Source organism: Bombus impatiens, unplaced genomic scaffold (assembly GCF_000188095.3).
Source record: "Bombus impatiens unplaced genomic scaffold, BIMP_2.2 scf_2136, whole genome shotgun sequence".
NCBI lineage: Eukaryota > Metazoa > Arthropoda > Insecta > Hymenoptera > Apidae > Bombus > Bombus impatiens.
The window spans coordinates 70,295-94,373 of record NT_178555.1 but is presented as its reverse complement, the minus strand read 5'-3'; the positions used below and the strand labels follow the sequence as shown (position 1 = coordinate 94,373).

General features: G+C 33.9%; 2 protein-coding genes across 7 annotated transcripts; one reads left to right on the top strand and one right to left on the bottom strand.

Moving 5' to 3' along the window:
• Positions 1–223: 223 nt before the first annotated feature.
• LOC100749424 (protein lap1) lies at positions 224–6,373 on the top strand. 6 transcript variants are annotated; one of them, XM_033324290.1, is made up of 12 exons: positions 227–720; positions 833–999; positions 1,080–1,215; positions 1,297–1,586; positions 1,656–2,367; positions 2,642–2,832; positions 3,052–3,159; positions 3,407–3,860; positions 3,950–4,773; positions 4,864–4,935; positions 5,005–5,261; positions 5,764–6,373. In XM_033324290.1, exons 2-11 carry the CDS (start codon positions 844–846, stop codon positions 5,179–5,181), a joined length of 3,120 nt encoding a protein of 1,039 aa, XP_033180181.1. In that variant the 5' UTR covers positions 227–720; positions 833–843; the 3' UTR covers positions 5,182–5,261; positions 5,764–6,373. The 6 variants fall into 6 exon arrangements, with proteins under 6 accessions (XP_033180183.1, XP_033180182.1, XP_033180181.1 ...); XM_033324289.1 differs by having other exon boundaries at positions 229–720; positions 3,947–4,773; XM_003494300.4 differs by having other exon boundaries at positions 229–720; positions 3,947–4,773; positions 5,005–5,268; positions 5,892–6,373.
• On the bottom strand, positions 5,870–22,499 carry LOC100749738 (lipoamide acyltransferase component of branched-chain alpha-keto acid dehydrogenase complex, mitochondrial). Its single transcript, XM_003494302.4, has 5 exons — positions 22,087–22,499; positions 11,884–12,008; positions 11,046–11,589; positions 9,765–10,160; positions 5,870–9,357 (listed from the first exon to the last, which is right to left on the bottom strand). Exons 1-5 carry the CDS (start codon positions 22,123–22,125, stop codon positions 9,121–9,123), a joined length of 1,341 nt encoding a protein of 446 aa, XP_003494350.1. The 5' UTR covers positions 22,126–22,499; the 3' UTR covers positions 5,870–9,120.
• Between the last annotated feature and the right edge of the window lie 1,580 nt (positions 22,500–24,079).

Below are 24,079 nucleotides of genomic sequence, written 5' to 3'. Positions count from 1 at the left end.
GAATAATATTTAATAATGATTTGTCGCATCGAGTATGCGGTTTTCATAAAGCAACACGTTTATACCAATATATTTTTATACAATCTTCATTTCCTATGTTAGTCATGTAAAAATCTACTAACTATGGTGCAGCAATATAGTAGATTAAACGTCGGGACATTATGAACTGTTATGAACATACCATTAGTTTCATCGAAGGTTTTTCAATAAATGATAAACTGGTATGCGTAAGCTTATTTGACTCTTACAAATGTGTCAAATTATTGTACCTTCGAGAGGACGGTCTTTGTTGATTTATTGCATCGTGATTTGTTACTATTCTATTGACTTTATAAAAGAATAGAATATGTAGCAAATAAACAGTGAGATATATTCATGAAAGAAATCCTTAAAGAGAAGTATCGAATAACCTACATCTCTTGACATCTAACTAGTGTTGATCAGCGTATCGTTACGTTTTGTGAATTATTCTCATCAGCTTGAGAAGAGAATTTACCGACAAGTGCATCGCGTATCGTAGTATCCGCGATGATGCGGCAAGAAATAACTTTGACGAAGCCGGCACGTAAAAAACCGAACATTGATGCATCGATAGCTGAATGATTTTCAAAAATACTATAGAACAAGAATTTTTAGCGAGTCCTTGTTTTGTTCTCGGATCTATCCTTTACCATAAATACATCGATGATCTTTTAAAGAATCGTACTTGAAGTGTTATAGGTAATAGAAAATAGGAATCTTTTGATATTTTATGAATCTCCTTGATTATTATTAAAAAATATTACATACTTTTAATAAAAATTGCATATTTCAAGAAAACATTTGTTTATAGGCATACATGAAATGGGTAGTGCTTGGTGGCAGTGTGCTGCATGTTTGAGAACACAAGAAGAAGATATCTGCGAGTTGCATTTGAATAATTGTAATCTTTATGATGTACCACCTGACGTGTTCATTTATGAAAGGACATTAGAGAAATTGTATCTTGATGCCAATAGGGTAAATATAAATATCAATTGATTTCTCACGCTGATCTAAGCTCTTTAGATTTAAGGATATTCTTCTATATTTTATTACAGATAAAGGATCTTCCAAGGCCACTGTTTCAGTGCCATGAATTACGAGTACTTTCTCTCAGTGATAATGAAGTCACAACATTACCACCCGCCATAGCATCATTAATTAACTTGGAATATTTAGACCTCAGTAAAAATAGTATGTGTATAAGAGTACTATGTATTCTTGGATTTTGCTTATGTTCAATGTATTTATAATTATTATATTTATTTTTTTTAGGTATTAAAGAGCTACCAGATAGTATAAAAGAGTGTAAAAATCTTCGTTCTATAGATATCAGTGTTAATCCATTTGAACGTTTCCCTGATGCTATTACACATATTGTTGGATTAAGAGAATTGTATATAAATGATGCATATATAGAATATTTACCAGCAAATTTTGGAAGACTTTCAGCTTTGAAAACGTTAGAACTTAGGGAAAATAACTTGATGACATTACCAAAGAGTATGAGCCGTTTAATAAATTTGCAAAGACTTGATATTGGTAATAATGATTTCACTGAATTGGTATGTTTATATTTGCCATGATTACTATTTATTAGCCAACATATATTAATGTTAATTTTATTCTTTTAGCCTGAAGTTGTTGGGGATCTTATCAATCTCACTGAATTGTGGATAGATGGTAATGATATTAGACGTGTACCACTCAACATTAATCAGCTTTACCGTTTAAATCATTTTGACTGTACAATGAATGCAATTCATATTATACCATCAGAAGTAGAAGGATGGAGAGATATTTCGATTATGCATCTTTCATCAAATGAAATTTATCAGTTACCAGATTCCCTTTGTTATCTACGTACAATTGTGACTCTTAAAGTTGATGACAATCAATTGAATGCACTGCCAAATGACATTGGACAAATGTCAAGCTTAGAGGAGCTTATAGTTACTAAGAACTTCCTTGAATATTTGCCATCATCAATAGGACTTTTGCGAAAATTACATTGTTTAAATGTAGACAATAATTACTTGAGGTGCCTTCCACCAGAGATTGGAAGTTGCACAGCATTATCGTTGCTATCATTGAGATCGAACAATCTAACTCGAGTTCCACCTGAATTGGGACATCTATCCTCTTTAAAAGTACTCAATCTTGTAAACAACTGCATCAAATTTTTGCCTGTTTCTATGTTGAATTTGAGTAATTTGAAAGCATTATGGCTGAGCGACAATCAAAGTCAACCATTAGTGCCATTGCAGCAGGAATTCAATTGTGAAGAGGACATGATGGTGTTAAGTTGCTTTATGCTTCCACAAAAACCGCGGCAAGAACTTGAACGTAAGTATTTATATTTGTTTAATAATATATGCACATCTAATAAAATTTCGACCATTGTATAGTAGTACATAATTGTAATTTTTAAAATAATATCTATACAATGTGGTACATTATTGCTGCTAGTGGATAATGAGGAAGAAGATGAAGAATGAAATGGTAAAGTACTTGCGAATAAATCCACTAGTATATGTTAATATTGTTTTCATTTAAACATATTTTGTAGGTTTTAGCATAATTAAATGTATAATTATAATTCTATGTCTTTTGCATACAGAAGTAACACCAGCTGTAGGATTAATTTCAAGTTCGATTGTTGGTACTGGAAAAAGAATATGTTTTGCTGCTGAGGTAGAATCTGAAATCCCTAGACAACTTCATCGAGCACCGACTCCCTACCCTAAAGAGCTGCGCAACCTTGCTAGGCATGCCCGAAATTTGCATCATCAATCAGCGCATGATCAAAGAGTAAGTAAGATTAGAGACACGCTTATCCTTTGCTCTATTTCCATTCATCATTTTTTTTATTAATTTGACAATAAAAATTTTAAATCAATACGATATAGAAGTAGCACTGAAGAAAGTAGAATCTTCAAATACTATCAATGTTTTTATTATATCTTTTTGTATGCATTTTTGCATAATCAATATCTGAATTACAAGAAAATTGGCAATTGAAACTTGCAGATGCATTTAGAACAGGAGACTATGATCAAAGAAGCTATTATTGCTACAACTACTCTGGACCTTACCTCAAAATCTGGGACCTGTCTTTCACAAAGTTTATTTAATAAGGTATTCATTAGAGAATTATGAAAGAAAGACAATTTATATGACTCCAGAGTATTTATTAGTGATATTCATAATATAAAAAATTAAAATATATAAAAAAAAGCAAGTGAAATTGTGAAATTAAACGACAAAAAATATAATTTCAATTTGAACAAAAGTTAAACTGGTATAAAGTGGGATTGGATAAGGACAATATTAAGTCTTCCGTGGGTAAAAACTTAGATCAACTAATTAAAGATTTTTTCTGTAGGATTCACACTCATCGTTATCACCAATTGAACATTATACATCAAAGGCATGCAAGAATAATAGTTCTATGGATATTGGAACAGAGCAATCTGTTTCAGAAGAATCTTCCGATGAAGCAAACAAGACCGTACTTGCAAAAGAAAAAAGTCCGGATATCCGAGAAGCAAAATATATTCGTAATCCCACGTCTGAGTATCTTTCCAAAACTCCAACAGTAGCAGATTATGTAAATTCTACTTGGAAACCGGATGAGTACTCGAAGGCAAACACAGCAAAAATTGTTGAATCAGACAAATTTATTGAACCCTATAAGACTATGCCTATTGCCGCGAACAACAAAAATACCGATCATGTTCAAGTGTCGAAAGTAAATGAAGTTCCACCCGTCCCGCCACCGTACCATATTGCAGCCGCATTTTCAAAAAAGGCGGCACTTTTTCAGCAATTGAATCAATGTAAGTCATTTCTTGTAATCATTTCTAAAATGATAATACACACACACACACACAAAATACGAATTTTATATTCTGTCACATTATAGCAGCTCCATTAGACTTGTCAACGATGGCTCCTCCACCAATTGATATGAACATATCAAATTCGAAAATATCGCAGGGAACGGAAATACAAAATTATGATGGAGAACCATTTAAAGTTGAAGAGCATTTATACAATGACAAATTTGTATTGAATAATACAGATATGACAAACACCTCAAGTAACGATGGAAATATAAACTCTTTTAGCGGTACCGATCAACACACGTTAACGGATTCGATCGATCCAGCAGCACAGTCATTAGAAGGAGATCGATCGTTAAAACCAAGTAGAATTCCTATTTTAAAGACGAAACATTTGGAAAGTACGAATTCTATTTCAAATAGCGATCTATCGAACAAATGTACAAATTCTTCTGTTGAAGACTATGAAGCTTCAAAGATATTGAACGCGTCGTGTATACCAACATCTCCTATAACTGGGAAAAAATATCGAAGTCCGCTATCTATGCAACCTAAAGTTTCGGATCGACCAAAAAAGATAATAAACGGATCTGTTTCAAATAATAATACTTCCTGTGATAATTTATCCATAAATGCAATAAACTCGAGTCCAGTTACAAATTCAAATATGGAAGGAATTTCAAAAACTTCATCTATCGAAACGACGAATACGAACAGTTCGATCAACATAAAAAATGAAACTAGCTCTGGTCGAAGTACTCCAATTCTAGCGAATAATAAATCTTTAAATGAGGTGACCAATTCTAACATTGATAATTATAAAGTTGCTGGACTGAATGAGTCATTACATTCAGAAAGAAAACCAAGATTTAAATGGATGTTTGGGCCGCACAAAAATGCTAACGTAGTATGTTTTATTTTTTTCGTCTTTTTTTTTTTTTTTTTGAACATAATGTCTTTATGTATATTTTACAATTCATAATTATTGCCTTTACAGTTGCCTGTTCAAGTGAAAAAAAATCCAGGTCTTGGTTTCAGCATTGCTGGTGGAGTGGCAGGCGCAGAAACCGTAAATATCCAAAATTTAAAACATACGCGATATTTTCTATCTTTTAATCATCAGTTTTACTTATCCTAGGGAATAATTGTGACTAAAGTGAATCCAGATGGTCCAGCACAAGGTACCCTTCGACCAGGAGATAAGATCTTAGAAGTCGATGGTATAGATTTCACTAAATCTGATCATAACAATGCTGTCGCTGTCCTTCGAGCAACCGGAGCAGTAGTATCTATGATGATTAGTCGTCATCAATGACATCCAGTTAGAAAACGCAATGATATCTTCTTTTTATTTTCTGTAACTAGTGATCAGTTTATACACATCAAACTGAATACATTTCACGTAAGTTTTTTTAGTTTTTTTTTTGTCTTTTTTTTTTTTTTTTTTGAACATAATGTCTTTATGTATATTTTACAATTCATAATTATTGCCTTTACAGTTGCCTGTTCAAGTGAAAAAAAATCCAGGTCTTGGTTTCAGCATTGCTGGTGGAGTGGCAGGCGCAGAAACCGTAAATATCCAAAATTTAAAACATACGCGATATTTTCTATCTTTTAATCATCAGTTTTACTTATCCTAGGGAATAATTGTGACTAAAGTGAATCCAGATGGTCCAGCACAAGGTACCCTTCGACCAGGAGATAAGATCTTAGAAGTCGATGGTATAGATTTCACTAAATCTGATCATAACAATGCTGTCGCTGTCCTTCGAGCAACCGGAGCAGTAGTATCTATGATGATTAGTCGTCATCAATGACATCCAGTTAGAAAACGCAATGATATCTTCTTTTTATTTTCTGTAACTAGTGATCAGTTTATACACATCAAACTGAATACATTTCACGTAAGTTTTTTTAGTGTATATATTTCTTTAACTAATATTAGTATATACCAATATACTTATAAATACACAAAAGAAATGGAAGTTCCATTTTGTTTCTCCTGAACGCTTGTTTTCATGGTAGTAGATCATATTCCCTTTGATACTGTCAAGCAATTGAATGACTGAAACAGCGTTACCAAAGGTGGGAGTGATGGTATTTATTTGAGGAAAATATTTCTGGCTTCCAGTGGTTACAACTTGTGAACTAAGCTTTTTAAAAACAGAAATAATTTTGAGGAAGAATTCTATTCTTAGGTTATACCATAGATTAGAAACGCGTTCTCTTGCACAATTTAGGACGAGGAAAAGAATTTGAAATGTGATGTATAAAAAAACTATTTTTAAGAAAAATTCCTTCATGGGCCAATCCACAGCTTACTCATATTATTTGGTTATATAAGTAGGTAAAATAGGAACTATTTAGTGAACAATCATAAGATGATAAGTTTCTTCCCGAATTTCTATCTCCAAAAGAATGCATATATTTGTGTTGTTTTATGACGTTGATTATATTTGTGTCAACTCACTTGTTCTCTTTGCAGAGAGCTGACAATGTGCCAGAAACAAAATACTATTTATTACTCATATATATTTAAAAAAATATTATATGAAAATGAATATATATTATGCATATATATTATATACAAACATTATCTCTGTCAACTAGGCGAGATTCTTACAGACACTTCTTTTGTGAGATATCATGTGAAGTACATATTTTGTATATGTAGAAAAATGGTTTTTCTACAAATTTATCCTAATGCATAGACTTTAAAAGCAAAAAGAGTTCCATAATTAACTTGCTTGTACTATTTACAGTTCGTATTTAAAAAATGATACACTTCAATTTCATTTGAAAAACATATCTGTGAGAATCTTATTAATGTAAAGAAAAAAGGAATGTTCTTCTATGTGCCGTAATTTTATTGGTTATGTTTTTAATAGTTTTGTTACTATTGGTTTGGATTCTTTTTCTTTTTTCTTCCTTTTTTAATAAAAAGATACTTATCAGAAATATAAATTTACATTTTTCAAACAATTTTATATATTTTTGCTTGCCATTGTTTTTGATAAGTTTGTTTTATTAGATACTAGCAATTCTCTTATCATAAAGTCAGCTGTTAAGTGTTTGATAAAATGAGATCTTTATTGTTATGGTTGTGAATTATTATATTTCATTCATTCTATGTAAAGGAACAAATGTATGTACCTTGTAGGAACTGTTTTCGAACAACAGTTATTAATATGGCATAATAATGCCAAATCATAAGATAAAACACTACTTTTCTATGTTAGTGAAGTTATATTAAAAGAAAAAAGAAAAAAAGAAAGTTATTCATGTAAATGGAGTAGAGCTGTGAGATAAATGTTTAGAAAGGTTGTATGGTGATGTATAGCACAAGTGAACTATTCACGTCAAGTTATGAGTTGTAATATAGTATACTATTTGTATCCCAGAACTTTTATAGCAAGATAACAATATTGCACTTCACTTTACCTCGCATATACAAAACAATTACTATGCACATTCTCTTTATTTATACATTTTTTTACATTTGAATTAGTTTCATTAGTTATAAGGACATTTAGAAGAAATGGTTTATGCATTTCTATAGATATGTTTAAGTAAATATGTATTGTTTGATTTTATTGCTTTCTATATTTTTTTGATGTTTTTCAAAGTCGATACAAAATATTTTTCGATATTCATTTTTGTAGTAATTTTTTAAATAACTCGCTTAAAACGATATTACACTTATATGGTAGTTATACAGTGGAAAACTATACATACATGAGCTTGTGTATGTTCAGCATAACTTCAAATATATATGAATTGTTCTCTTCTATAATTATCAGAGCTTTGAATATCTCAGTACATTATTTGAAACTATAACGAAGCATAGAACTTCCAGAATCAAGAATTATAAAAAAAAATGTTATATTTACAGAAAGATTTGTTTCGCGAAATTACCGGTGATACTTATTCACTCAATAAGAAATACACCTTCTATGGGAAATACGTAGAATTTTGATATATTTTAGAAGTAAACTGACAAAAAGAACAAATTATTTTTGATTTAGGTATTTTGTGAAAGTAATTTTAGATGACTATATACCCAATTCTTAGTAAAAATTATATATGTTTTGATTATTTTTTATGAGTACATGTAGTTCTATAATATATAAGGTATACATAAAAGCAGCTTGATATTTAAATTTTTGAACTAACTATATTATCAATAATAATCTGCATACCTAGTCATATTGGAAAGTAAGAAGTATAATCGAAGGTGGATTATATTTTCGCCTGATAATACTTGTATTTTTATTAATATTTTGTGTATTTTTTTAACATCAATTTTATGTATAAGATTTATAATAGAAAAGAATGCTTATTTATTGTATGCTTTATGTTTCAATAAATATTCTATTTGTTTATACATAACAAATGTACAAACTGGATTTTGCATATGTATTAATACTTTTTTAGCAAGATATAACATCTCATTTTAAATATTATTTTATGCTCAAATACTCAATTAATGTCTTCTGCAGCATAAATTGAAATTTTGATTGTCAAAAAAAATTTTGGACCATGAAATGCATATACAATCTTTTCTACTACTCTAACTACTAAACAGACTGACTACTTTTTGAGCAAATATTTAAGTGGCATTTAATGGAATGTATTGATTGTATGGAAAATGTGTGATTAAAAATGCGATACATGAAACTGTATATATAAAAAATTGAAAATATATAAGTGTACAAGTGGTTGTATTCATTATTTAGATCTTCATTGCAATCAATATTTTATTCGATATTAGTTTTTAATAATTTCTTCATTTTATAAGATTAACCAATGCTTTTAATAATTTGATTGAATAATATTCCAATTAAGTCGAAGAAAAAAGTTATTAAAAAGACAACATTAATTAGTACAACCACTTCCTTGACATATTTTTTTGGAATATCTGTTCAAACAATTTGTATTACAATGTATGATAGATTAAATGTACAAGAAATGCTCACAGTGGTTTAACTGGTCATCATATAATGACTACCATACAGTTGTATGAAACTTTGAATTTGTTAGAAAAAGATATTTTACCTTTCTTAAAAAGTCCTAGTTGGTTGTGCAGCAATAAATAAATTAATATTTACGTACAAAATGTTTAAACATTTCACTATACTCTACATATCAATCCTTATCGATAATATTCAAGTATGGTATAAAGTTTTTTAATCATTCGTAACTTATTACGTATAAAAAATTCCCATAAAAAACATCCTTACTTCAAAATACATTTTCACGCTCCTAACAGTAAAAATACAGGGTTTTCAATGTAATGTTTCCAGAGATTTGAATACTTAGCCATTGTGACGCCATCCACTATTCGATGATCGGCAGCCCAGCTAATAGAAATTATGTTTGCGGCTTCTACGTTTCCTTTATCGTCGAAGCGTGGTAATTTTTGCACTCTTCCAAACGCGCCGATCACAATTTGTGGAGGAAGAATCACCGGTTTTGTATATGTACCGCCCACCTGTCAATGACGATTGAATCTGTTTTAAATTGAATCTATGTCGTATGATCAACAAATGGATAATGAATCGTAAATCGTTTGTTTGAAATTTTTTATATAAACTACTCAGAAGCCAAATTGATCACTCCACTTCATAAAAATTTCGAAATTTTAGTACTAAAATACATCATCAATGTTTCATTTTTCGGGAAACAAACGATTAACTTTAATCTAATCGATCAATTTGGCTTTTATGTGATTTATATAACGACTGTCTTCGGATTTAAATTCAATTTGGATATAGTTTAAATCTAGATTGAATTCTTTCGATCTAAAATAGTTTTGTAATTCAATTTGATCATTTAATAATCGATATGTTTCAATTCATTACTAATTTAACACCATTTGGAAATAATTTCTATACTTACAACACCTATGTTCGACAGTGAAAACGTTGTATTCGATAAATCGTTTGGCGGGATCGAAGATTTTCTTCCAAGTTCTTGAAGACGGTTTAATTGCTTTGCGATCTCTATAATATCTAAATCCTGAACATTTTTAATATTCGGTACAATTAAACCCTCAGGTGTATCCATAGCAATACCGATGTTATGCCTCTTTTGAATACGTAACGTTTGATTTTCTTCATCAAGCCATGCGTTTAGCTGTGGCACCTTTTCTAATGCTCTGGATGCGGCTTTTATGAAAAACGGCATCAAGCTTAAAGAAACGCCTTGCTCTTTCACCGAATCCTTCACTTCGTTTCGGTAGTCCATCAGTCTGTTAACGTTACACTCATCGCTGTACACAAAGTGTGGTATACTCTGTAAACATGAGTTGGTTTCGTAAATTTTTCGCAGCGGACTCGTTTAATTACATGTTTATTTTTGGACGTTTATTTGGGACATGGAATTAACGACGTTAGCATATAGGAGACCGTGTACACGTCATATTTGAACATGAAAGATAAGGGGTTGGGTGATGAGATGATTAAAATGGCCGTATTTTCCCGTTTGAACGGTGTTTCGTCTGTCAAGGTTGACAGGAAATTCGGGCCGAGTAGATGCTCGTATTCGATCGATCGCTATCAATCGTGTGTGTCAACGTCACTTTTAGACGACGCACTTCTGTTGTCGGTATCGTCGTGATTCGCGCATTTCAACTACAAACATAGTACATTGAAATTTTTCTGGGCAACGAGACTCGTGCGCTTGTTACTATTATTAAATAAAAAATTTATCTTCTCTTTTCTTGTTATCTATGAAAAGGTTGTCAGGTTATTTAATCCGCAAACCAATTATCGATTAACTGGCCGTTTATTTAGTTACTGCAACCACGCGGACACGCGATAGACAAAATTTTGCTAATCTTGCAATTTATGACTGGTGTGCGTTTTAACGCAAACTGCGCTTATTAATTTCGCAGTCTTAATGCATTCGTTACGGCATTACTTGAACTTCTTTTCATTTTCGCAGAAAATTCATTTTTAATAATAACATCCGAACAACTTAAGTTAGATAATTTATATCTTTAATTTTGTTTTTTTAATTTTGTTGCAGACTTCCCCGAAATAAGATTGAAAATAAACTCGATTAAAATAATAATAAAATATAATATCATTCAATATAAAAGAAAAAAAGCAAAATATATATCTTCGAAATTTCTGTTTGCGTAATATTTTCTCGAAACGATAGAGAAATCCAGCTTACCAGGGACTGCGTCATCGTTTTCCACATATGCTTGGCATAGCCTTTTATCGGTATCACCGTTTCCGCCGTTGATTTTTCTTCGACCCTTTTTTTCTCGGAGCTAGTAGACATTTTTTCCAAATGAGTCAATATATCCTCTTTAAGTATTCGATTACCTTTGCCCGTAGGAATGACGTCCTTTAGCTTAATATGATTCTCCATAGCTATTCTTCTGACCGCAGGAGTTGTTAGCGCCTTGTCTAACCCATATTTTACTGCGCAGTCTTCCTCGTCACCTTTAACGCTCTGCTTGTTATCGGTTTTTATAGTTTGTTGTTGCGGATGCTGTTTGTCAGAGATCATCGTCTTAACTTCCATGTTCCCATTATCACCATCTAGTTCGATGTCCAGCAATGAATCTCCTATCAGAGCTACGTCGTCCACCTTGTAGTGCAAGGCTTTAATTAATCCGTCGTAACGGCTGGTAATCGTCACAGATGCTTTGTCGCTTTGAACCTCACAAATGTTATCGAATTGAGACACCCGGTCGCCTGGTTTCACGAACCTATGCATTCGAATGTACCAAGTCAGAATTTAATTATCTTTACGGTACATTAGATCGAAATGCAGTGTTATCGACTGACATGTATTATGTATATGTGTATGTTAGGATTAGTTTATGTATTCTCATGTGAATTTTTTCATTTTTTTTTTTTTCGATAATATACTCCATATATATAATATATTCTGTAATATATTATTAAAAGATAATCTGATGACAGTGGAGGGGGAAAATGATCGGCAATTGCGAAAGCTTCGTGTGTATGTTGGTTAACGGCAAATTCTTTGTTTTGCTCACCACTCTTTTATCGTGACGTCTCGAATTCCTTCTCCGATATCCGATAGTTTGAAGGGGACGACGGTCCCGCAGCGAAAGCAGCTTACGGAGAAGAATCGACATTTTTGATCGCGTACATTTCTACCCTAAATAAACATAGATTTTTCTTTGTATACTCGTCAGCAATAACTTAGAAATCTTTGCTTCTGTCTGAACGATTTCGTCCATCCTTTATTTTAAATTTTATATTAGAAGTGTCGAGACGAGAAAATTGCATATCAAATATTTAGATTGAAACATCGATTTTTAAAAATATAACGTCATACTTTAAATTTTGAGCGTTAAAATGGAAATTTATCGATTATCGATATGTGATTAATTCAATTACGATTGTACAATCGGTAGCCATTTTTAGCTTGTTTTAACTTATGTGAAAGTATCGGATATAATAATATACATACATGCAAATTGTGCAATTAATTGTAAAAGTATAATGTAAAAAAATGTGAAATTCGAACGCCTGGAACGACTACTTGGCCTTCGTCACCCTCGGTTGTAGAAAGAGAAAGCGTCAACGCTTGAGGGTGCCATAAATTAAGCCTTCCCTTTGTGCGGTGCCGTCGGCTAACGGGCCCCAACGTTTTGCGACTGTGATGCTTAGTATACACGGGCGAACGAAACCGACTATTTCGTACGTTTCCTACCATCCTGAATAAACACAGCATCTCGGATAAATCGAGATGCGTTTATATGAATGATAGATTATATTCTCTTGAAATTCGCTTACAATAATATCTTACGAGTCTTTTTTGAAAAATTTAAATCGATGTTCGAATTGAATCGATTAATATCTTGTGATAATATTTTCTCAAGTTCAATCTTAATTGAGTTAAAAGAATAATGTAATCAGAAGAACGATGAATGTGATTAGTGAATTATACAATTTATCATATTTGTCGACATCATGATATACAGGGTGGTTGGTAACTGGTGGTACAAGCGGAAAGGGGGTGATTCTACGCGAAAAAAGAAGTCGAAAATATAGAATAACAATTTTTCGTTTGAGCCTTTGTTTTCGAGAAAATCGACTTTGAATTATCGCTCGGTACGCGTGCACTTTATCACGTCTCGTTATAACGCATCTCACTGTAGATCATTGTCTCGATGGAAAAATTAAAAAACAGAAAGAAAAATTAAAAAAAATCTTTATTCTATATTTTCGACTTCTTTTTTGAAGTCGAAGTTGAACAAAACTATATCATGACGTATGTCAAGCCTTTCAATATTATCCAATCCGTATCTATTACAAATATTTGTAACAACCTAGCCCCAATCAATGATTCATCGAGGCAATTGCTTTATTTGGCGGGAAAACATCGCCCAATCGTTATACGCACTCCGTAGAAGCTGCCCAATCAAAACAATTCTTTTTTTAAATTTTTACGATTACGTAATTATAGGATAGCTTCTATTGGATTAATTAGATTAAATACTCAATTCGATATTTGAGACGAAATCAAAATGCATAGAAACCAAACCGGAAGTCTTTTATAATTCCATATCAATTCCGTTCCGTATTCGGGTACAAAACGCTTTCACTAACTTTGATCAGACGGGTAGGTCACGTGTTAATTTCATTTATTGCGTCGCGGCTAAGTGTTTATTGCTTTAGTAGTCCTTTACCGTATAACTTGTCCGAAGACCGCAAAATGGAGTGTATCGTAAGTGGTGACGTTCCCTAGTAGAACATATATATTGGCTCTCTAAAGCTTGAACAATCCCAATATAAACGGCACATAACAAGGTTGCTAACCAATCCTGCGTCATGCCAATTAAACACATCGGCCGATACGGTGTACGAAATATTTGCAGTTTTCTGTGTTCTCTAAATATACCCTCTGATTTGTTTAATGCATTCCATGTCGTACCGATTTACTGCGATGTGTCATCGGTCACATATTAAAGATACAAGCGATTATCCTTAGAACGGTTGTAAATGACTCATAGTATGATAAAAAATGAAGAAATTTTAAAAGATTTAAAAATTCCAACAGTGTAGGAGGAGAACCAGAACTTTGCAAAAAAAAGGTACAACAATAGAATTGTATGCAGTGCATATGAACCAATTAACAATGAAAGTGTACGAAGCTTACACTAGTAGAAGACTAAAGAAGAAACATTCGTGTGACCTAATTCCAATATAGGACTATCAGTATCATTATTGTAATATATATGTATGTGTCTATATATGTATGTCGGAGACGAAAGGATATCGGGGTCTCCCTTTTGGAATGTTGGGGAAAACCTCAATACCCTAGTCCAGACTTTTACTATAGCTACGCTTAAATAATAAAACTAAGAAATAGCCGTAATGTTCTAATCTGATTATGGGTGCCCAAGGTTTATGACGATGGGCTTGGGCTCGAAGTGGCATAAAGGGTCACTGAACGTAGCCGCGGTCACGGGAGGGACGTGTACCTAACAGAGGTATGAAATAATTATATAGCTCTCCTTAAAAACAAAGATTGGCCCGAGAAGTGGGGAGAGGACTATATAAGGGCAGTTCCACTTGGACTGCGACTGAGTCTATACTTGCACGTTGAGTGACACCAGGATCGTATATCACATCGCATTCGTCGTCACGTTGGCCGTGGATTCGTTATCGAACCTCAATTCATTGTCCTCGACCATCCGATCTATTACTCGTGGCCTCTTGTAATAGTCACATTTGTGCCAATAAATATCAGCTATAACCACGATGGCAAATTCGAGTGAAGGTTCGTCAAACGCGTAAAATTCCAACATTAACCCGACATCAGAAGTGGAATCAGTGCCGGTTATAACAGTGCAAGAGCTTACGACCATCGTGCGCGAGTTAATTCAGTCGCTAGTGTAAAAATCGAGTGTGGAACCTAACAATTTTTCGCTACCGCGTTTTAACCCTGAAACCGCGGGCCCCGACTCTGCTGCATGGTGCGCAGTTGTCAATCCGATTATGAAGGAAAATCCTTTACAAAGCAATACCCTGAATATAATTTCAATAACGAGCGTCGAATCGACTTCTACGTAGTAGAAGCGTCAATTGGTAGATCAAGTCATCCGGGTGAGTCGTTTTCATTTTACTCTGATTTTGGACCTGAGTGTTCATTAATTAAAGAATCCGTAGTTTTGAGATTTTCTGGTAAAAGAACGATTGATATAGTTGTATCTTCGGCCAATCGCAGGGAGACGCAATCGCGAGGAAACACGTCAACGAGAGTCGTAAATTTCTGTTACGATTATAATAATCGACGCCGCGAATAGATCGATCCCCTGATTTCCGTTGAGATAATAGGGTTGGTTGAGGTGGTATAACCTGCGATTCACAGGATTATGAAATTTATATTTCCAACAACTTTGTAAAGAAGATAGTTACACTGAGGCGTATGCATAAGCTAAGTGAGTGATTGATTTAAGGATAGAAACCCGGTAATGACATGTTGACTATTCTAACGATGAAGAATAAGTGAAGTTCGTTCTTACGTGATTACGGAGGAAAGCTCGGAGTGGGTGTGTCTTTTGAACTAAGGACGTGGATTCGTTGTTCACACTTTTCGCTAGCGTTATAGCCAATATTAATAAGTGAAGATTGGAGGAGGAAGCCTCCTACCGACGTGGCTCGGGGGTGACCTTGTGCATGGGAAAAACCGTCTTTTCCGTTAGACACCAACGTGCAATAAACTTAAGGACTGTTTTAAATACCAGTTATAAACCGAAAATATTTGCAGAATTAAAGGTTCCTGCAAGCTAATAAGATTCAGTTTATAGTGGGGCCTTAGGTTTATGGAGGGTCTGTCGAATGGGGCTTGGGCCTCGGCGGTCAGACACTGAAGGACGTCGCACGGACCATTTCACGCGACGTAACAATAGTAGTAATACGAGAAATAAGAAATATTTGTACTAAACGTACATCTCAAATCTTGTCCATTACAGGTATTAGTGGTTTTACATTGGAGATAAATCTTTCATGTCCTTGCTGATAGTTATTTAAAATATGATATCGTGATTGATCACGAAATTTTAAGTCAAGGTTTTGACGTAATATTACACAAAGTAGCCCCGCTATGTGTAAAACAAAAATGATTAATGCCTGTAATAAAACCGCTGAAAACGAGATCGATGTTAATGAAGTTGACTAATTTCTCTTTTCGAAAATTCAAAGATTCATTCGTTACGAGTTTCCTACGTACTCGCGTAAATACAGGTCATTTAGAAATACAATTAATCGATCCTAAATCACCGTACAAAGAAGTCCTTATAGACTTAGCGAGGAAGAGCGCAGAATAGTACGTGAGAGAATAAACGAATTAATTAAAGCAAAAATCATAAGGCTTAGTAATTCACCGTTCGCGAGCCCTATGTTACTCGTGAAGAAGAAAGACAGCTCAGATAGATTAGGTGTAGATTTTTGAGAGTTAAATAAAAATATGATCGCGGATCGATATCCTTTATCTCTTATTGCGGATCCAATTGCGAGATTGCAAGAAGCGAGATACTTTATTAGCCTGGACAGGGCCAGTGGATTTCGCCAAATCCCTATTCATTCTAATTCTACAGAATATACAGCATTTGTTACCCCGATGGACAATACGAGTGTATAATGATACCGTTTGTGTTGAAAAATGCATCATCCGTTTCTCAGAGGGCTATTCTTAAGGCCTTAGGTGACCTCGCTTATTCGTACGTTGTTGTTTATCTGGAAGATGTTTTAATTATGGCCAACTCGATAGACCAAGTTTTAGAAAGACTACACATTGTATTAACACTACCGTTGAGCGAGTTTATAACACTAAAATTAGCCGAACCATATTTACAACAAGGTAGAAATATAACGACAGACAATTTCTTTGCAAGCATCTCGCTAGCTAAAAAGTTGCTAACACAAAAAACAACTTTGGTTGGGACCATCCGGTCGAATAAAAGAGAACTGGCAAAACCAGCGAAAGAAAAAAAGGACAAGATGACTTTGTTTTCCTCAGATTTATATAAATCAGAAAATTGCACACTTATACTGTGTATAAAAGTAAACCTAAAGTAAAAGGCCTCCTTCTAAGCACCAAACATACAGGTGCACGAATAGAAAATAATTATAAACGTGTTCCAGAAGCCATTGCTTTTTACAATAAAACAAAGTTCGGTGTGGACGTCGTTGACCAAATGACACGCAAATATAGTGTGAAAGCAGGGAGTTTCCGATGGCCCCCTCAAGTCTTTTTCAATATTTTGGATTTGGCAGCGATAAACGGGTGAATATTATATAAAGAATGCACCAGATCGAAATTATTCAGAAAGGAATTCATATTTTGTTTAGCCGAGGAATTAGGTGGGGAAAATAAGAACATTTGCCAAAGATCAGACGCTTCGTTTCTGTCACCTTCAAAGTCAGAAGTGCGAAAAAGTTGCCAAGTGGGTTATTGCAAAAAATATAGAAGTAATAATTATTGTATATATTGCAAAAAGATCGTATGCGGAAAATGCACAAACAACATTCAATATATTTGCAAAAAATGTGCTCAATAGATATGATTACCCTGTACCGTTAATGTTATTGTTATTTTTTTTAGTGATAATTTAAAAAAAGACTTTATTTATCAATAATTTATTTAAATGTGAAGCCTAATATTGTTCCTTTCAGACTTAATTTGAATAAATCGATTTTTTAGAGAAAAATGTGTATTTTCGTTTACCCGTCAATTTGACGGATCCCGTAGAGATAGGTATACTATATACAGATTTCAAAGATTAGAAAGCATAGGAAAAAATAATTTTGTGTATAAATTCTTTAGATGAAATGATTAATTTACGATGCAAAATGGTTAAACTTGGTGCTATGGTTTTTGAGATATTTCATTTCGAAGTTCGTCCTAGTGTTAAATACCCTCACAAACGTCGGATTTTCTTTCGATTTTTTTAAATATTCTTTCCTAAAAACAAACATCGGTGCCTTATCTTGGATATGTAATTCACATATGGATGGATATGTAAGATCGAGCATAATGGTTCACATACGCTTACGGGTGATCATGTGGTCTAAAGAAATTAGATGCAAGATCAATACAATTATCGAATTTAGTTTGGGTATCATTAGCACTATGGCCATAACATCTAGCATAGTGTATTCACATAAGCTCAAAGTGGTAATGTGATCTAGAAAAGTAAGATTCACTGAGTACGAAATTGAGAATAGTCCATTGTGACATCAATCACATCTCAACCTACATCAGAGATAAGACATCAACTCCTGAGCTTCGGACTCCTTTGGACACATCACCACCTTATCATCATGGCCTACACCAAGTCTGTGACGCACCTTAGTCCATATCAAAGATAGGATATCGACCCCCGACCTTCGGACACTTCTCCATAACCATAAACTCATAACCCATACCGAGCCTCCTCAACATCCTCAAACCAAAACGTATACAAACCGAGACTTCTTGTACGTCTGTTCTTGTACAACCCCTTTCTCCGGTTCAGTGTTGTTCTATTATTGTAAGTGTTAAAATTTATAATAAAGTTCGATAAAAGAAAATTAATAGTTGGGTTACGACTCAGCCTTCTTTTCTCTCACACTCCAAGTATCAATTTTACGTGACACGTAATCATGTCATTACGATCCGGTTGATAACCCACAGGATGCAACTTGAATACTAATCATAATGTTACTAATTTTGTTTTCTTTTATTCCTTTTGCTATCAAACCTGCGAACAAAGTTTTGTTGCTGAACTGGACCCTTGGCTTATTCGGACATTTAGTTACATTGTAAATAACGTTAGTTGTATTGAGTCTAATGTTTGGAAAACCCAATATTTCAGTTACACTCGAGGACGTGTGATAGTCAGGATAGCCGTGTCGGAGACGAAAGGACATCGGGACATCCCTTTTGAAATGTTGGGGAAAACCCCAATACTCTAGTCCAGACTTTTACTATAGCTACACTTGAGTAATGAAACTAAGAAATAGTTGTAATGTTCTAATTCGATTCTGGGTGCTCAAGGTTTATGACGATGGGTTGGGCTCGAAGTGACATAAAGGGTCACTGAACGTAGCCGCGGTCACGGGAGGGACGTGTACCTAACAGAGGTATGGAATAATTATATAGCTCTCCTTAAAAACAAAGATTGACCCGAGAGGTGGGGAGAGGACTATATAAGGACAGTTCCACTTGGACTGCGATTGAGTCTATTCAGAGGAGTGCTATTTGCACGCTGAGTGACACCAGGATCGTGTATCACATCGCATTCGTTGTCCCGTTGGGCGTGGATTCGCTATCGAACTTGAATTCATTGTCATTGACATCTCGACCATCCGATCGCCGCAATTACTTGTGGCCTCTTGTAATAGTCACATTTGTGCCAATAAATATCAGTTATAACCACGACGGCAAATTCGAGTGAAAGTTCGTCAAACGCCCAAAATTCCAACATTAATCCGACATGTATACAGACGATATATGTGTGTATATACGTACATATATTGACAATTTGTAATGGCATCTCCATGGAGATGACCATTCAAGTGCCAGCAATCCCAACGGCTACCGTAATCTGTCAAATGTTTTCTCGGACAGATTGCATTAAAAAATATGGAAAATATAAGAAAAGTGTTGTCACCGGTGACTCATATAGAATACGTTCATTATATTTATAAAATAAATCGTGTTCCATAATAGTTACAAAATTACAAAAACTATTATTATACAGAAAAATGTATAAAAAAACGGAATATATAGTAGTTCGAAAGTATTTAAACACTTCTAGAAATATTTTGTAAATGTAAATGTAACATTGTAATGAGACTCAACCATCGTGATTATATTGGTAAAGTTAGGAACTCATTTGGAAACAGGAATGAAAGCTAAAAGATATTTAGCGTAAGTATATATTTCACAGAAATCGCAAAAGTATTTAAGCAATCAATTATCGATTATATTAATGAGTGTTAAAATTTAGTAGGAGAATCTTTAATATCAATTATATATATTTATATATAATTAGGATATTTAGAAAATTATATCAGAAGTTTGCGTGTTCAGATCACGTCGGGGTCACCAATGTAGAGGACTTGTAGAGGATTGGTAGTTAGGATAATGAGAACTTGTTGTTGCAATCCGTCAAATATATTTAAATTAAATAAATAAATAAATATAAATAATGTATACAGTGTATAGGTTGCAAAATAAGATCGCTGATAAATACTCGATAAATGCTCGACAGATACTCGTAAATACTGCTCGATAACTCTAGATAATTCGTCGATAACTCGATAGATAACTCACTCGCTTGCGATCGTGTCGGTTTATTTATACTGGTCGGGGGAGAGTCGGAAAATTCAAATTCGTCTTTGTTCGACGGTTGTACGTAGCGGCGACATTATTTTGCCCGGAGTTTATTTATTTTTACATTACGTGTATCCTAACGATCTTGATAAAACAACATGATTTGAATTGTCCTCTAACTCATGTGCCGCTACATTTAATATGACTATTCACTATTCACACAGTATACTAATTTTTAATGAAATATACAGTGCCAAACAAAAATATTGACATAGCCTGAAGTTTTGTATAAAATTTTTTGTAAATCTGTAAAGTAAATCTGTAAAATATAACTGTCATCCATAAAGTTTAAGTATGCCTAGAATCATAAATTTAAAAAATAATTTTAATATTAGATTAAAAGAAACAAAATAAAATACGCATAAAGGTAAAATACACAAAAAGTTTTTAGCGGGACAAAAGTATTGGTACACTTGAAAAATTTGTTACTATCTGTATTCTACCTAACCATTTTTAACGTTTGGACACTTGTTATGTCGTGGGAAATTTCCCCATTCAAACTGATCGTTATTTTTTAAACCTATTGAAGAATGTTTTGCAGAACAAGAAAAAGCGTAAATAATGGGAAGTAAAACAAAAGAAACAATAATTGCTGAAGCAGAGATTGTATAAAATTTATATAAGCAAGAAAAATCTTATTTCGAAATAGGAAAAATTACTAACAGAAGATGTTTTACCGTAAGAAGTGTAATTTAAACAATATCTTGGCAAAAGGGGCCTAACAAATGGCACACCAAGCGATCGTCCTTGGGAGCTTACAAATTAAGAAAACAGAAACATAGGCAATATAACAAAAAAGGAATTTAAAACTACATAAATAGCTTGGAAATAGCTGAAATAGTAAAAAACGAATCTAACACAGAAATACACCCCATAACAATTCGAAGAACACTCAAAATTGGTGGATATGAATAAAAGATTGCAAGACGAAAACCGAAACACGAAAATACAGTATTCTGGGACAAAATTTTCAGACGAAAGCAAATTTAATATTTTTCAATGTGATGGACGGGTTTTCAGTTTAGCCAGAACCGAATACTGAAGTAAATGAAAAAAAATTGTTCAAGTCGTTAATCCCGGGGTGATGGGATAATGGTATGGAGGTGTGCGAGCTCTTCTGGTGTATGAGAGCTTGTTTCTATTGAAAATGTCATGGACAAATATGATTATTTAAATATTTTAAAGTAAAAGTGAGGAAAAATAAAATTTAGAAGAAGATTACTATTTTCAACAGGATAATGATCCCACACACAAACTTTACATTGCTAAGCAATGGATGATTTTTAATACACTGTATATATTAACGACTCCCTCACTCAAGAGCATTAAAACGCATCATATTATCTCTAAGCAAGATCTGGAGAAAGTACTCAAAAGTTCAACAGTCACAAAAAAGTTAGTACATTCAATGCCAAGAAATTTTATACGAAGATCTTATAGAACAATACTTTTGTGTCGTACTGTATGTTTGTAGTAAATATCTTGTAACCTCTATACCTATAAATTTCTAGATTGATTCCTATATAATACGTACAATATACACATAAAAGTTTTCTATGATAAATGTTCAAATACTTTTGTGAGCAACTGTACGTATATTATATGTATGTATAGCGTAATGATTATGCACGTAGTGGCCAGTGATGTAGGCATTTTATACGCGATAACCTCTTATCCTTTTCGTCGAGTAAACGCGAGTGTCAGATTATATTGTGTGAACACGCAGACGAAAATTTCCGAGAATAACCGAGATTGTACGATGGTATCCACCACGATCTAAACGGAATATAATTAGATATTTATTATGTTTACCATCTATTGCTTTAAATGAATAATGTCCCCTTACCAGAAGTGCCGTGACTGTCAGTTTCCAAGTGAAGGCCATTGTAAACAATCTTCACCGTTTCGAGAGCAATCGAAATTTCCTTTCGAAAGATGTTTCAGCTGCCGGAAAAGCGTGGAGTCGTTGATAATGACACAACTGTACTGGCATGTAGGTCTTTCACGATGTTATCGTTTGTCTTCGGTAGTAGTCTTTGAAATATGTTTTCGTTCGCGTGTCCGGAAGAAGTTACGCAACGTATGAGTAGTACCGACGAAGAACAATTGTTTCGTTAAAGATTGTGTTTTATTGCGTTTCTCCACTGTACAATTGTTGAAAGTTTCAACTTGTTTCAGCACCTTTCGTGTTTCTGTTCTTCGTCGATGAAGTTTGAAACCACCGAAACTCATCGAAGAAGATGTATTCGTTATTTTACACAAATTTAATGGTATTTAAATATAATGCACATCGAATTTGCATCCTGAAATGAGGACATAATCAACGATTATATTTTGAAATATAATTATTACTTGAATTGCACCACGAACAAAGACACGTTCGTACGAAATCGAATATCGGAACATTGTGTCGTAGATATTCTGTTTCGGTGATCTCGGTGGATATTTCTGGCGTCTTCTCGTTGTCTAAAAAAATTTGGCTTTACATGGAATATGGGTCATGAATATTCACGGGTCACCCGATAATAAGATGCGTTTGAATATAAAACAATTTTTGTATAATAATTTATATGCAGCATGAACTTATATTCGTGTTATAAGTGAAGTCGAGGTGACTGTATTAACAGGTAATTTGGTATTATAATCCGGTGATTCCGGTTGATAAGAATGTAGTGAGCGCTGTTTGTAGTTGCTAATCTATACACTTTAGTAATATTCATATACTGTTACTACAAATAGGCTAAAGTTTCCGTAAAAATCTACGAAGAGACAATTTTTCGACAAATTCGCCGATTTGAATTTTTACAATATAAACAATTTTTAATCTCTTCGGAATTGAGATTAGAAGTTCATCGCTACCACGAATGTTATTAAGATACCAAATGTTATAGATACTCGATTAATCAAAGGCAAAACGAGGCGACAATTTGATTGTCGTTGCATTGCTAATTTATCAGTTATCAAAATTAGCTTATATTTCTATAAGTCACGAAATGAACGCAACACTTTTTTCATGGGATCCGTGCATAGGGACTTTTTTAATTATATTAAAACTGTATCGAAATTATTATACATGTCGGAGATAAGAGGACACCGGTGCCTTCCCTCTGAAACCTCGGGAAAATCCATAAAAACATTGTAATTAAAATCTACAGTTGTAATTAAACTATTTGCCGTCATTCTAACCAATTGTATTTGTTCGAGACTTGTGACAGTGAGCTTGGGCTCAAGGCGACAATTAGTCGCCGAACGTGGCCGCGGTCAACGGGACGAACTCTCCATCTAACAAAGACATTGAGTAATCCTATAGCCCTCCTTAAAAGAAAGATTTGTAGCGGCACGTGGAAGTAAACATTCCAACGGTTTCTGTCCCGTAGCTTGCCACACGCAGATCCTATTCTCCGGGCAGGATGTTTTCCAGATGTCGACGCGTCTCCACAGTACGTGATCGGCTAGCCCGAGGACCGTCATAAACACTAATATCTAGTTACCTAAAATCCTTCAACAGATACACAGTCTTTGTCCCAGTTACGGGAAGACAGGAGAGACCTATTTTTCCACGAACGACGTCTCCCACTAGCAACCCTCCCTCAAGGGCAGCTAGCATCCTTTTCTAACTACTGATATGGAGATTGGCCAATTAGCAGCAACGTCAATTTCCCTTACTTTCCGAACGTAGGATGTCCCCGACGAATCCGATGTTCTCGTGTCCTTAGACACACCCCGTTATAGTTTTCCTCTGGGGTATCACCGGGACGAAAATTCATTCTCTCTTGCGGTCTCATCGACAAAAAGGATTGACTCCTTACGGTCAGCGAATATTAACACAGAATCCGACT

Excerpts from the sequence above, each read along its gene's own strand:
- LOC100749424 (XM_033324289.1), top strand. The coding sequence starts at position 844 with ATGGGTAGTGCTTGGTGGCAGTGTGCTGCATGTTTGAGAACACAAGAA. Across the intron at positions 4,774-4,863 it reads CGCACAAAAATGCTAACGTA|TTGCCTGTTCAAGTGAAAAA; the intron begins GTATGTTTTATT and ends TTGCCTTTACAG. Across the intron at positions 4,936-5,004 it reads GAGTGGCAGGCGCAGAAACC|GGAATAATTGTGACTAAAGT; the intron begins GTAAATATCCAA and ends TACTTATCCTAG.
- LOC100749738 (XM_003494302.4), bottom strand. The coding sequence starts at position 22,125 with ATGGCCTTCACTTGGAAACTGACAGTCACGGCACTTCTG. Across the intron at positions 11,590-11,883 it reads GACGTCACGATAAAAGAGTG|GTTCGTGAAACCAGGCGACC; the intron begins GTGAGCAAAACA and ends TCGAATGCATAG. Across the intron at positions 10,161-11,045 it reads AAACGATGACGCAGTCCCTG|AGTATACCACACTTTGTGTA; the intron begins GTAAGCTGGATT and ends TCATGTTTACAG.